The sequence below is a fragment of the Mustela lutreola genome, chromosome 4 (genome assembly GCF_030435805.1).
Source record: "Mustela lutreola isolate mMusLut2 chromosome 4, mMusLut2.pri, whole genome shotgun sequence".
Taxonomy (NCBI): domain Eukaryota; kingdom Metazoa; phylum Chordata; class Mammalia; order Carnivora; family Mustelidae; genus Mustela; species Mustela lutreola.
In genome coordinates, this window is record NC_081293.1 from 70,971,205 (window position 1) to 70,984,717 (window position 13,513).

The window sequence follows — 13,513 nt, forward strand, 5'->3', positions numbered from 1 at the left end:
TACTTAAAATTTTAAAATGCTTCACTGCTTTGTGCTGTAGAAATTAAAATGTATGAAATTTTTTTATTATTGTTTAATTTCCTTTTAGACCTTTTGTAATTAAGAAAACAAAAGGAAATGCTTTGGTGCAAATTTATGTTCCAATAGATATAGTTTCCTTCTTTTCCTAAGATCCCCAGTGATGGCATCAATGATCCTTGACTCAGTTATATTTGGCTTCAGCCATGAATACCACTTTTCTCTTCTCTTTCTTTGTCTCTACCACATCTCCATGGTAGAGTGTTCCCAAGGGCAGTTTGATCTTACTGTTTATTCAAGATACTCAACACCAAAGCTTCTGTCCTATGGGATTTCTGCCAACTTGGAAGCATGGCTTGTTGGGTCCTTGATTAATCTAGTAAACATGAAAAGTTACAATTATTACTGGAAATGCTTGTCACAGGAATACAGAATACAGTATATTTTTTCTTCTGCTGCTTCCATCTTGTTAGATCTTCATCTTCACAGCTCCCCTCTGTTAGTTCTCTGAACGAGTTTAACCTTCTCATATATGTAGACATCACAGATCCCCTATTTTTCTTCTAAATCATGAAGGCCAACTTTCATGACTGTGGTGGGCAGAGCAAAGCTGCACTAGAATAAACAAAGGCCATTCTGAGCCAGGAAGCCTTTGACAGAGAAGTTTTCAAAGTTGACGTAGGTTTTTAATAGAGTTAAGATCTGTAAACCCAATGTACACAGTGTTGTCATTACCCTTCCTGTTGTTTCATGGCCGCACAATGAGGTGCTGTCAGAATAGACAGGATAAGTAAAATACTGCAATAATGGGGGCACTTGGGTGGTTCAGTGGGTAAAGCGTCCGCCTTCAGCTCAGGTCATGATCCCAGGGTCCTGGGATCGAGTCCCGCGTTGGGTTCCCTGCTCATGCTTGCTCACTCTGTCAAATAAATAAATAAATAAGATAAAATAAATACTGCAATAACATAAGTAAGATGTAACTGTATAGATTATCTGTGTACTATGTACATGAGAAATGCGAAGTTTATGGGTTTCTTATTTGGACTCTTTAAACTATTGTGTGGAAATTTGAAAGTATACCTTTAAAATTACCCAAAATACATTTAGGAAGAGTTGTTTCAAAGTAATCATAATGTGATATATTTATGAACCATATATATGTGGAAAACTTACCAGCAAAACAATTTTTTTATGGTGAGTTCAGATATCCTTTTAGTCAAGAGAAGGGAGATGTGGGGAGAAATAAGAGAGATTCTTTCAGAGAAGTAAAGTCATTACAGAAGACGACCTTCTGTACTCAGAAGGCCTCCAGTGACCTCAATTCTGCTATTCTTCATCTAACTCATTCAGACCCGGTAACATTGGCCAATTTGCGGTTTTCCAAACAGCCAGACCCATCCTCACTTTAGAGGAGGGCAACGCCGCTGTCTAAAATGTTCTTCCCCAAATGTGTTCCTGACTAGCTCCCTCATCTCTTCCAAATATTTGCAAGGATGTATTTCACGGTGAAGCCTACCCCGACAGCCTCATTTAGCAATGCAGCCCTACTGTGTCAGTTCACACCTCTTTACTGTTTGCTCTTTACAATGGACTTACCATACTTATGTTCATATTTCCCCGCAAAAACTCCATGAAGAGAGTTCTTTTGTTTGTTTTTTATTATTTTATTCCATGATGTATCTCAAATGCCCAGAATAATTCCTGATGTGGCGTGGGCACTTAGTGGCTGTTCAATGGATGAATGGGTTCTCTATTACGGTATACGTTAGCAGCTCTCAAAGTGCGGTCCATGGAACACTAAGGATCCCTTAAATCATTCCCTTAAATCAGTTCAGTAAGTTCAGAATTTCTTTTGGTGAGAATGTTAGGACATTGTTTGATGTTTTAGGATATTATATTTGCACCAGCTTTGATTGTATCCTTCAGAGTCATACACACATACACACACACAGAGAAAAGCCTGAAAGAGTGCCCTTACTCATAAGTAGTAAAACTTACTAGTTTTAACAAATCTCTACTCTTGACTAAACACCTTTTCAATATTTTCTGTAATGAAATGGGAAGTATGTGGAAAGCATTTCTTCTATAAAAGAAGTATAATGGTAGTCTCAAGGAAAAGCTCTATGCAAGCTGAATTTACTGTGTGTGTGTTTTTTTAAGGAATACTTTTATTTGGAAAAAATAATGAGATAAAATGTGGTGTCTCAAACTTGAATATTTGCTAGACATTTAAACAGAAATGAACAAAGTGAGACAGCCAATTTAAGGAAAACAACTGACAGTATTTGCTGCTAATGATAACAACTAACAGCACAAATGAGATTATTGGAAACTTGTATTCACTCACCACTGTGATCTTGACAGCTTTCTATTAACATAAAGACCATGAGATCAGTGGTCATATTAAAGAATGTGATTTTTTTTCTTGATATTGTGCTATATAATGTGTCAGTATTTGAAAAATCTGCATCATTCAGTGAACCAGTATTTTCCAAATGACCAATGCATGAAGTTAAAACATCTCTGTGGGTCAAGAGCCATTCTGAGTGCAAGACAGAGAAATGGGTTTTAACATAACTAAACCAATATTCAATTTCACCTCAAAACTAATCTTCGACTACCACTTGAGTTTGGGAATGGTATCAAAGACTATACAAAGCTATCTGAAAAAGATAATTAAACTGCTTCTTCCTTTTTAAGAGAAGTGAGATTGTACCAGAGGCCGGTCAGGACAGACAGTGGCTAGTGGCCAGTCGACACAAGACACGGTGAAGCTCTTTAGAGCTTTGCTGCGCAGAGTGTGAGTTATTTGTCCCATGTGATCACCGGGCACTTGCCTTTGTGACGCTGTCACACTGAGATGTATTATAAGCATAAAATGCACTCTGAGTTTCATTGACTTGGTATAAAAAAGTAAAAAATGCCTCCTTAATAAGTTGTTTGGTATTCAGTATGTGTGAGAATGATGCTCTATTAATATATTAGGTTAAGTGTATTATTAGATGGCTTTCATTATTTTTTTATCCTCTGGTACCCTATAGTGAATACCAGAGCACTTGAAATGACATATCAGGCATGTATGTGTGGCTTATGTTGTTATTTTTTTCTTTTTTTTCTTTTCTTTTTTTTTACTGGGCAGCACTGTCTACACTGTTTGGGAATGAATGGGAGGGCAGAAGAAAGGAAAACTGAGCAATTTATGAAGAAGGATTAAAAGGACTTAGAAATAATAGGATATATCAACTAGGAAGCTCTGGTTTTAGAATATTGTGCTTCACAAATATTACTTTTCCTTCTTTAGACTGCTGCTCATAATTTTCATCCATTACAGAGATTGATCCCACAGTGATAGAACTACATTTTTAAAAAGTCTTTATAAGCAGACTTGTTATAGTTGGTATAATAAACTGACATGTGTATTTCCAGAATTATTTGCATAAAGACTGTGCCAGAAAAGTAACAAATAAAATCTAGGAATCTTAAGCATTTAAATACCCTTATTATAGATAATAGATAAAGTCAAGATTCAGGGAATTAGCATTCCTTTGAAAGATCAAAATTTAAACTATATTAGCTTATTTTCTTGGCCAGCATAGTGAAAGATGTATGTGTTCTCTATAAATCATGATTATACTTCAAGGAGATTTAAAACTTCTAAAGTAACTACTTATAGGTCAGTCTGAGACAAATACTTCTGAGTTACATGCAATCTGAATTTTGTTACTTTATCAGAATTGCAACTACATTGTTTTTTATCTTAATACAAAAGTATGTCTTCAGAAGTTAAGATCAAAAAATCTTTTTGATAAATTGTAAGCTTAATATGTATATATTTTGAGGCAAGTTAAACCTTTTTTAAGATTTTGTTTATTTACTGGACAGAGAGAGCATAAGCAGGAGAGAGGCAGACTCCAAACAATGGGCTCAGTACCAGGACCCTGGGGTAATGACCTGAGCTAAAGGCAGATGTTTAACCGATTGAACTATTCATGCGCTCCTGAAGGATCTTAAATCTTAATTCATTTTGTTAGTTCAGTCAAAATTTAGCCCCAAAACTCATCAGCAAATTCAAAATTCCCTTGAGTAAGTACTTTATCCTTCTGAATAAAGAGAAAGTACCAGCTGTCCTTAAAAGACAAATGGTAGAGTTATTACTATCGTCAAGGCCAAATTTTGCTCCCAGATTGAGTCCCCAGCACATGAATTGATTTCTTTCCAAAAGATTACTTATAAATGAGCTTCTGAAACTTTAAAACGTAATTATACAAAAGGAAATCCTACCACTTCCCTGCACCCACATAAAACTAACATTCTAGTTTTTTGTTGCCCTCCAATTACTAAGAATCTAGCACTCCTACGTAATGGAGCCCTGGGTGTTTGTCATGGTAGGCTGACTTTTTTAACCCTAAACTCCAAAACATTTCAGGGGCTTAACCTAACACATTGTATGTTTCTCTCACAGGACACAACAAGAGTGTACATGGCTGGGTGGTATTCCTGATGGCATTCCAGAAAATGGAGATTTAGGGACTGGAACTCTTTCCACCTTGTGTCTTTGACTTTCATTAGGGTTTCTTTTTTTTTTTTTTTTTAAGGATTTTATTTATTTATTTGACAGAGATCACAAGCAGGCAGAGAGGCAGGCAGAGAAAGAGGAGGAAGCAGGCTCCCTGCTGAGCAGAGAGCCCAATGTGGGGCTCGATCCCAGGACTCTGAGATCATGACCTGAGCCGAAGGCAGCGGCTTAACCCACTGAGCCACCCAGGCGCCCCATCATTAGGGTTTCTTTATTCAGACTGAGACCAGGAAAGAAAGAGAACCCATAAAAAAAGTTACACAAAAAGTGTGTTAATCCGGGCACCTGGGTGGCTCAGTGGGTTAAAGCCTCTGCCTTCAGCTCAGGTCATGATCCCAGGGTCCTGGGATCGAGCACTACATCGGGCTCTCTGCTCAACAGGGAGCCTGCTTCCTCCTCTCTCTCTGCCTGCCTCTCTGCCTGCTTGTGATCTCTGTCAAATAAATAAATAAAATCGTTTAAAAAAAAAAAAAAGTGTGTTAATCCCCTTTTCTAATGAAGTCCATTTTTGTTTGTTTCTTTTGTTTTGCTTTGTTTTTTCGGTAAAGCCACAATCAGGATCCATGTACACATTTGTGGGAAATTTGGACATAGGGTCCCAGATGCCAATAATGAGTTAGAGGTACAGGACTGGAACTGCTGGTGTTTGCTCCATGGTGGTATTCAGACAGATCCCTGGCTTAATTTAGTCTGTACACATAAATTATTAGACTCGCACATGGTTTGAAAGATTTCTATTTATTTGAAATATTTTGTATAATATTTTGGATTTCTTCTCTTGAAAAATAGCCAGGTCCAGCAAATCTGGAACTTTTCTCCTACATGGCAATATTCATTAGGGATGAAAAGGCTCATTGTTATTTTTCTTTTTTAAAAAGTGAAATGGGGATCCCTGGGTGGCTCAGTCAAGCATCCAACTGTTGATTTCCACTCAGGTCATGATCTCAGGATCATGGGATGGAGCCCTGCATCTGACTCTAGGCTCAGTGTGGAGGTTACTTAAGATTCTCCCCTCCTCCTCTGCCCCTCCCCCTGCTCATCTGCTCTCTCTCATTCTAAAAAAATAAATAAATCTTTAAATAAGTAAATAAAAAGTGGAATGATAGTAATAACTACCTGATATGGTCATATTTATAATTAAATGAGTGAAAACCTATGGAGTATTGAGGGGAAAAAAGTAAATGGTAGTTTACACATGCTGAATAAATACTATGTTTTTCATTTTTTAAGTAAGATCATAAAAGGAATTCCATAAATGTTAGTGAATAGAATTGATTTGTAAACAGCTGCTAAACTAGCTTATTTTAGTCCCACATATAAATGTGTATCTATCTCTTTATTCACACAAACATAGAATTGGCTGAAGCTAACATGAAGACTATGTGTGATGATCCCATAGAGTGAATTATTCAAACTAGTCATATCTCAGCTTCCTAGTCACACTGGATAGGTGATCTCTTGAGGTTTGTAAAACTTGGGTTTTCTATTATCCTGAGCGCCCTTCAGTAACCCAATTAGAAAAATAAATGCATCTTCTTTCATGCCTTAGAAAATAACCAACAAAACAAACACACAAATCAACCACACTAGAAGTCTAAGTAAGTTAGACTTACTTCTTTTTTTAAATTTTTTAAAGATTTTATTTATTTATTTGAGAGAGAATGAGAGGGAGAAGGAGACTCCCTGCTGAGCAGGGAACCTGATGCAGATCCAATCCCAGGACTCCAGGATCACGACCTGAGCTGAAAGCAGTTGCTTAACCAACTGAACCACCCAGGCACCCAAGTTAGACTTATTCTACCATGAGAGATTCTGGACCCTAGGAAATAAACTTAGGGTTACAGAAGGGAGGTGGGTAGAGGGGTGGGGTAACCCGGTGATAGGTGTTAAGGAGGGCATGTGATGTGATGAGCACTGGGTGTTATATGCAACTGATGAATCATTGACCACTACATAAAAAACTAATGATGAACTATACTGTAGCTAACTGAACATAATTTAAAAAAAAGAAAAAGAAAAGAAAAAGAAAAAGAAATGCTGCTGAGTTCTGAACAGGCTCTGGCTTTACTTCCTGCAGGTTTCCGTGGTCAATCAGCTGGACATGCAGGTCATCGTTTCCAATGTGCCCCCGACTCTGGTAGAAAAGAAGATAGAAGATCTTACAGAGTAATGGATTTTGCTTACTTATATATTGATTTGCATTTGGCTATAATTTGATTGGATTAGGTCCTTCAAATTTTTAGAGCGTTCTGATGAAAGATATATTACAATATGTCATTTTAATAATTCAGGTTACCCTTTCCTGAAACCGCTTCATCTAACACAAGGGAAGCTGGTGAGCGTGCCTTTGAGTAGGTATGGAAATGAGATGTGAGAAGATCTTACTCAGAATGCTTTAACCTCAGAATGCTGCATACAAGTAAATCCTAATATTCATTATTAGAGCATATATATCTTGATTTTATGGCCCCAAATTATTCAGAAAGCTCATTATCTCAGCAATCCAGCTGGTCCAGGGAATGCTATTTCTCATAGTGATGTATCTAGATGGCTCAAGCTTACACTTTCAAAAATCATGAAGACTAACTTTCACCAATACATATTTTGAAGTATTCTAGAATGTATGTCACATTGTGGCACGCCACTGCTGACTCAAAGTTGTGCCTATTTATGAAGCTCTCATTTTCTAATATTCTGAATGCTATCGAGAATTATTAAGATGCCTTTCTAGTTCACTCTGCACGACAAACCTAGCCTGACGTCATTTCCTAATTTTCACAGAGGCACATTCTTGTTATTCCTTGTCTTCACTTGAGTTCAAGCAGACAGATGTCAGCTATCACTGCTGCTTTCTAACAAAGTATCTTTCACTTCCATGCTGCCTGAAGAAGCATCAGCTATCAACAGCTAAACTTTCTGTAATTATGTGTCAAATACAATAGGAAAAGCACTGATGAAATCATGAGTGCTTCTCCTAATGAAAACATATGAGCTCTATAACAATTATTCCTTGACCTCTCACAAACTTAACCTTTGTGTGTCATGTGCAATGTCCTATGGAGAAAGTGATTCTCAATGTGTATGCTTGGGATATCAATCAGGCAGTATCTGGTTTACTTCTTCGAGGGATGTTTACACATATTTAATCTTCGTCAGAAAAATAGCTGATTGTACCTGCAAAAATCTAGAATCATCCCTGTCTCTTAGCTGCATAATGTTATCTATGGAAGCAAACCTTCTCTGATTATACCACCCAGAAGATGGTAGAACCATCTTCAGCCGGTAGCTCTTCATCCTGCTCTATTTTTTCTTCACAGCATTATCTAATATTTTCATTGCATGTCAGTTCCCCACTGAAGTATAAGCTCCTTGAGGCTAGGAGACCTGTCTTCCATTGCTATAATTCCAGACATATTGTGGGCACTCAATGCATTTTACTGAATGAAAATTTTACACAAGCAAAATCATGATTCCCCTTTCTCATATGGAGACAGAATTGAGGGAAACCAGAAAAAAATGACCAGAAAGAAGTATAATTTCATAGAAGTTTATATTTTTTTCTTCTTAAGTGGAAATGAAGCTCTCAATGAGAAAAAACAGGCATCAAGTCTTGAGAGAAATGTATTCCTGTGGAAGGACCTTTGAGTTCTGACATTAGCTTAGAAACCAGAGGGGGAGCAAATCACGTCAGCCTCCCCAGACTGCCTCCCCATTTCTAGTCATCTGTTCACAGAAACTAATAAAGCCAATATCATGGGGTTGCTGTCGAAAACTAAAAAATGTCAGCCAGGACAATGGGAATTGTGACTCTTATAGGAGTAACAGAAATTCTAAGAAATGAGGTTAGTGACCCAGTCTGGAGGGTAAAGACAGAGACCCCAGTTTTTCCATTCTTTCCAAAGAGGGTAGTTGAGTTTGGAGTTCAGATGATGAATTCAAACAGACAAGTTTGAATCTTATTGTAGCTGTGTGTGACCTCCAGGCAAGCGATTTCACACCTAGGGCCACACCTCTTCCTCGTGAAAATTGGAACAAGAGTGCCAATCCTGTGTTGTTGCTTTTTAAAAGAATTAAGTATAAATTTGCTCATGCAGTAAACATGGAGGGCAAATGCCTAATTCCTTATTGTAGGTTTTTAAAAATCTGTGTTAATTTAGAGATCCTTAAGAACAGAAATTTTTGATCCCTTTAAAAAATAAGCTCTATTTTTTAGAGTAATTTTTATTCATAGCAAATTGAAGCCGAAGATACAGACAGAATTCCCATGTGCTCTCTCCCCGACCAAACACAGCTTCCCTCACTATCTCCATCTCCCACCAGACTCTGATACATTTGTTACAACCAGTGAACCTACACCACACATCAGAATCACGCCTAATCCATAGTTAATGTTAGGTTTACTGTCGGTGGCGTACATTCTGTTGGACTTGTGCTAAAGGGTGATGACATCTGTCTCTCACTGTAATAGTGGTACAGAATGGATCCACTCCTCTGAAAGTCCTCTCTCTCCACCCCTCTCCTCTCTTCCCCCTACACCCTCTCATCCTTACTGCCTCCATCATTCTGCCTGTTCCAGAATGTCATGTGGCTGGGATCATAAGGTGTGTCGCTTCTCCAATTCCTTTCCGAAAGCTGCTAGTGGTCATGATAAGGACTGTTAGATCTGATTCAGCTTGAGTCTGCACCAAACACTCCCTGAGCATCCAGGGGAAGAAGAGAAATACACGTGTAACCATGTAAACAATGGGATGACAGTTCTAGGAATCTGAAGAGAATAAGTTTGTTTTCTCTTTTTGCTTTTTTGTTTGTTTGTTTTGTAATCTGGAGTGGATAATACACTAAATTAGGACTTGGCTAGTTAAAGGATACAGGCTAACTTCTAGCTGCTGTTTGTTCTTGGAAATGAAGTTTTACTTACACAAGTATTATCATTAAAACCAATAAATCCAAATATTGTTTTTAGAATAAAAATTACTATTAACATTTAAAAATTATCATAGAGAGAAATAATGTAGTAAAAAGATTTTTTTTGTAGTAAAACTATTGTTTTTAATTTTTATTTTTCAGTATTCCAAGGTTCATTTCTTATGCACCACACCCAGTGCTCCATGAAATACGTGCCCTCCTTAATACCCACCATCAGGCTAGGCCATTCCCCACCATCTCCCCTCCAAAACCCTCATTTAAATAACATTATGAACATTATAAAAATGTTTTAGAATGTATTATTACTCTATTAATGTTAATATTTATAAGATTCATAATTGTCCCTGTAGAGATGGTGTCCTGGTCCCCTCCCCCACCCCCAGCTCTAAGTAAGAAGAGAGTAAGAATGATCAGATCATGTGAGGATGTTAAATAAACATAGGAGTTCTTTGCTCTGGTGGAAACGCTCACCAGCACACTCATTTCCTAGAGACGTTCTTTGATGGCAAGTCACATCATCACCAAAGCCATTTTCTGTATCTCCCACGAGACAGCCTCACCCTACAAAGTGGGAAACTTGAATTCTTATGATCATCACTTTCACTTCCTCCTTTAAGCAGACCCATAAATGAGGCCAGATCATAATCCATAGTTTTCTCAGGAAGCATGAAATCAGGGCAGACTGGGAGGGTTGATAAAAGAAAAACGTAATGACCTAATACATTCATTTCATCATGAGGAAGGTTTTGCAGACGGGGTCAGTATCCTTTGATGGCAAAATACAGAGCTCCTTCAAAGGGGTGTTGCTGTAGTAATGGTAATGATCACTCCCCATTCCCCTGAATGGACATAAATGCTGTACTGAAAATTGTTTTATGACTTTCGCCATTTGGGGCTTATAGAATTAACCAATGCTCCTTTCTAGGGAAACGTATTTCTTTTCTTTTCTTTTTTTTTTTTTTTTTTTTGGAGAATCTGGGCCCATAGGTGGCCTTTCATGTTTATGTTCTGAGGTATTTTAAGTGGAATTTAGGATTTATCTCCTCGTGGGCCTTGTGTTTCTCTTACAAATTCTTGCAGGTAAGGAGTGGGATTAATGGCTGGGAGAATAAGAATACAGAAACTCGCTTTACCAGCAAACTGCTAGCAAGGATGTCTCAAGAGGAAGGTAGGAAAACTTTGGATTCATGTCTCTTCTCCTTCCACTTTACCATGGAGCCCAAAGGAGTACAGGAAGCTTAGGATTCTAAGATTTAAATCTTTAAGAATCTGCAGAAATGGCATTTTTGAAAAATATAAATAAAGGCGTTTTTAGAAGTCCTGCATTACAGCAGGAATTGGAATTGATCATCTAGGTCATGGAGTTCCTCAAATACTTCTCTTACTTTATATGGAAATTCAGTGATAGTAGAACTTTACGGAAGTATGCATTGATTTGGTAGAGGAGGGCCCATCTCCACAAAATATTGGTGCAGCATCTGAAATGTGCCTGCCTAACTTACCCATGGCTCCTTAGGTTAAGGTTACAAAACATACTTCAGAAATCAGGCCAGGATACATATTTCTAGGAGGAAAATTATGAAGTATCTTGGAAAGAAAACCTATGAAACAGTAAACAATAAATACTAGCACTTATATATTTTTTTACATCAGTGTAATAAAAACTGCTCTTGAGGGGAAATATCAAATGGAAAGATAAATCCATAAACATCTAGCTTTGATTACTCTTAACCTGTCCTTACTTAGAGCTATCAGTGGGGACTCAGGACACCATCTCTATAGGAACAGATAAGAATCTTGTAAATATGAATGTTAATAGACTAATAGTACATTTCAAAACCATGTTTATAATGTTACTTAAATTATTTTACTACATCATTTCTTTCCATTATAATTTTTAAATGTTAATGGGAATTTAAAATTTAAAAACCGTTCTTTTAATGATTTTAATGACAGTACTTGTGTAAATAAAACTTTATTTCCAAAAACAGAAAATAGCCTGAATTTAGCCTGTGTGTTTTAACTTGTCAAATCCTAACTTGGAGTGTTGCATTCTCGAAACAGGAAAAAAAAAAATGCTTATTTAATCTATTCAGATTCCTTTAAGAATAGGAATAGAATTCCTGTAAGAATTTTCTTTCAGGGAAAATCTAATGTAAAATTCCCAAGTGATTTTTAATTGGACTCCTACTCAGGAAGCCAGTTCCTTTTGAGTTCAGAGGACCCTTGGCTCAAGTCCCTGGACCATCAGTGACCAGCTAGGAGGTCTTGGACTGTTCAGTTAAACTCTTTAAGTCTTAATATCCATATGTGAAGCTGGGAATGTATTAAAGAATAAAAAGTAGTTACTGGTTGTAAGTACTAGAGGCTTAGCAATGAACAAAGCAAAGTCCCTGTTCCCATAGAGCTTATATTCTATTGGGGGAAAAGGGAAACAAAAGTATATTATTTATTTTTATTATATATATATATGTATATAACATTTATATATAGAATATATAATAATAGGGCAATAAAAACAAATAAAAATGCCAATATGAAATGATGGAAGAAAGGTACTATTTGTATAGGATGACCGAGGAAAGCCTACTGCTAAGCTGAAATCCAAGCAGAAAGGAATTAAGGAAGAGAGCCAGCCGTGTGGCTGCTTTGATGGGGGTTGGCGTGTGGAGGGTGTTTTCCCAGAGAGGACACTGCTGGTGTGAAAACCCAGCTGTTGGAGCATGCTTGTCCTGTCAAGATAGAAAATTAGTATATAGCATCTCACAGGCGACTTGGAGGATTTATTATCTTACTCTGTGTAAGATACAAAGTCGTTAGAACTGATTGTCCAGTAGCTAGCCACTAGGCAGCTGTGTGCTTGGAATGTGTGGCAGGTCCAAATGGAAGGTGATCTAAGTATAATATACATATCAAGTTTAAAAAAAATTGCTACTCCCCCAAAAAAGGGAAAATATCATTAATATTTTTAAGTGGATTAAATGCTGAAATGATAATCTTTGGGTATACTGAGTGAAATAAATATATTTAAGTTAATCTCACCATTTTTGTTTTTAGTCCTTTAATGTGGGTACTCAAATTTTTAAATTTGCATGTAATTTGCATTATATTTATTTTGGCCAGTGTTGCCTGTGAAGCTCTGCACAGAGAAATCATGTTGTGGCTCATGTTTTCCAAGGTTGTTGAGTGGGAGATGAGGTGGGAGATGAGGCAACCCGCTGCGTGTCTGTAACAGGAAGGAGTGCAGGGAGAGGTCATTGGTGACTTGGACTGGAGGTAGAGATGAACACAAGGAGTGACTAGATCAAGGGTACATTTTCAAGGCGCAGCCTCTAAAACTTGTCATGGATTAGATGCACGTGCAAAGTCAAGAAGCAATAATGGCTCCTGGGTTTGGGGTCTGAGCAGGTGGGAAAAAATAACAAGTATTTTTCTTACTTAGCCACTGAAGAATTTGGTAACATGATATGTGGGAAAGTAATAGTGTTTTGTTCTTGGGGAGCGCTGACTTGAACAGGATTTGGTTCCCATCCGTAAATGTCCTGGCCCAATTCTTTCTCATCAGCATTCTGCTGATTTCCCAACTTGGTGGTGAATTGAAATACCGTTATTTGCTGTACACGGTCACTTCCTTTGCCCAGCATTAAGGTTGTTTTCCTCTCATACTTATTCCTCATGAACTGAGTGAGTATGGTGAGCAGGCATGGTACAATCCCATGAAAACAGTGGTACTCTGTGAAAACACATAAACCCAGCTGGAACATATGGAATGTTAGTATGTACCTGAGAGTTTCTTCAGTCGTGCAGTCTTTCTTCTCTGCTGCATTTTAAATTAAACTGTTGTAAGCATTGGCAATCATATGCTGATTTTAAGTATACTTAGCACAAGATGTGATTGAAGTTGGGGAGGTTACCAACAGAAGCTGACTGTCAATGATCTAATTCTTAACAGAATGAAATATAGACGTTTCAATAGACAACTCTTGAAAACAT

General features: G+C 37.4%; 1 protein-coding gene across 1 annotated transcript in view; it reads left to right on the forward strand.

Annotated features, from left to right (window-relative positions):
• PCDH15 (protocadherin related 15) overlaps positions 1-13,513 on the forward strand; it is a 723,362-nt gene that overhangs the window by 655,120 nt on the left and 54,729 nt on the right. The window contains exon 28 of the mRNA XM_059172504.1: positions 6,672-6,760. Within this exon, the coding sequence (XP_059028487.1) occupies positions 6,672-6,760 (89 nt within the window). The remainder of the gene's footprint in view (positions 1-6,671; positions 6,761-13,513) is intronic.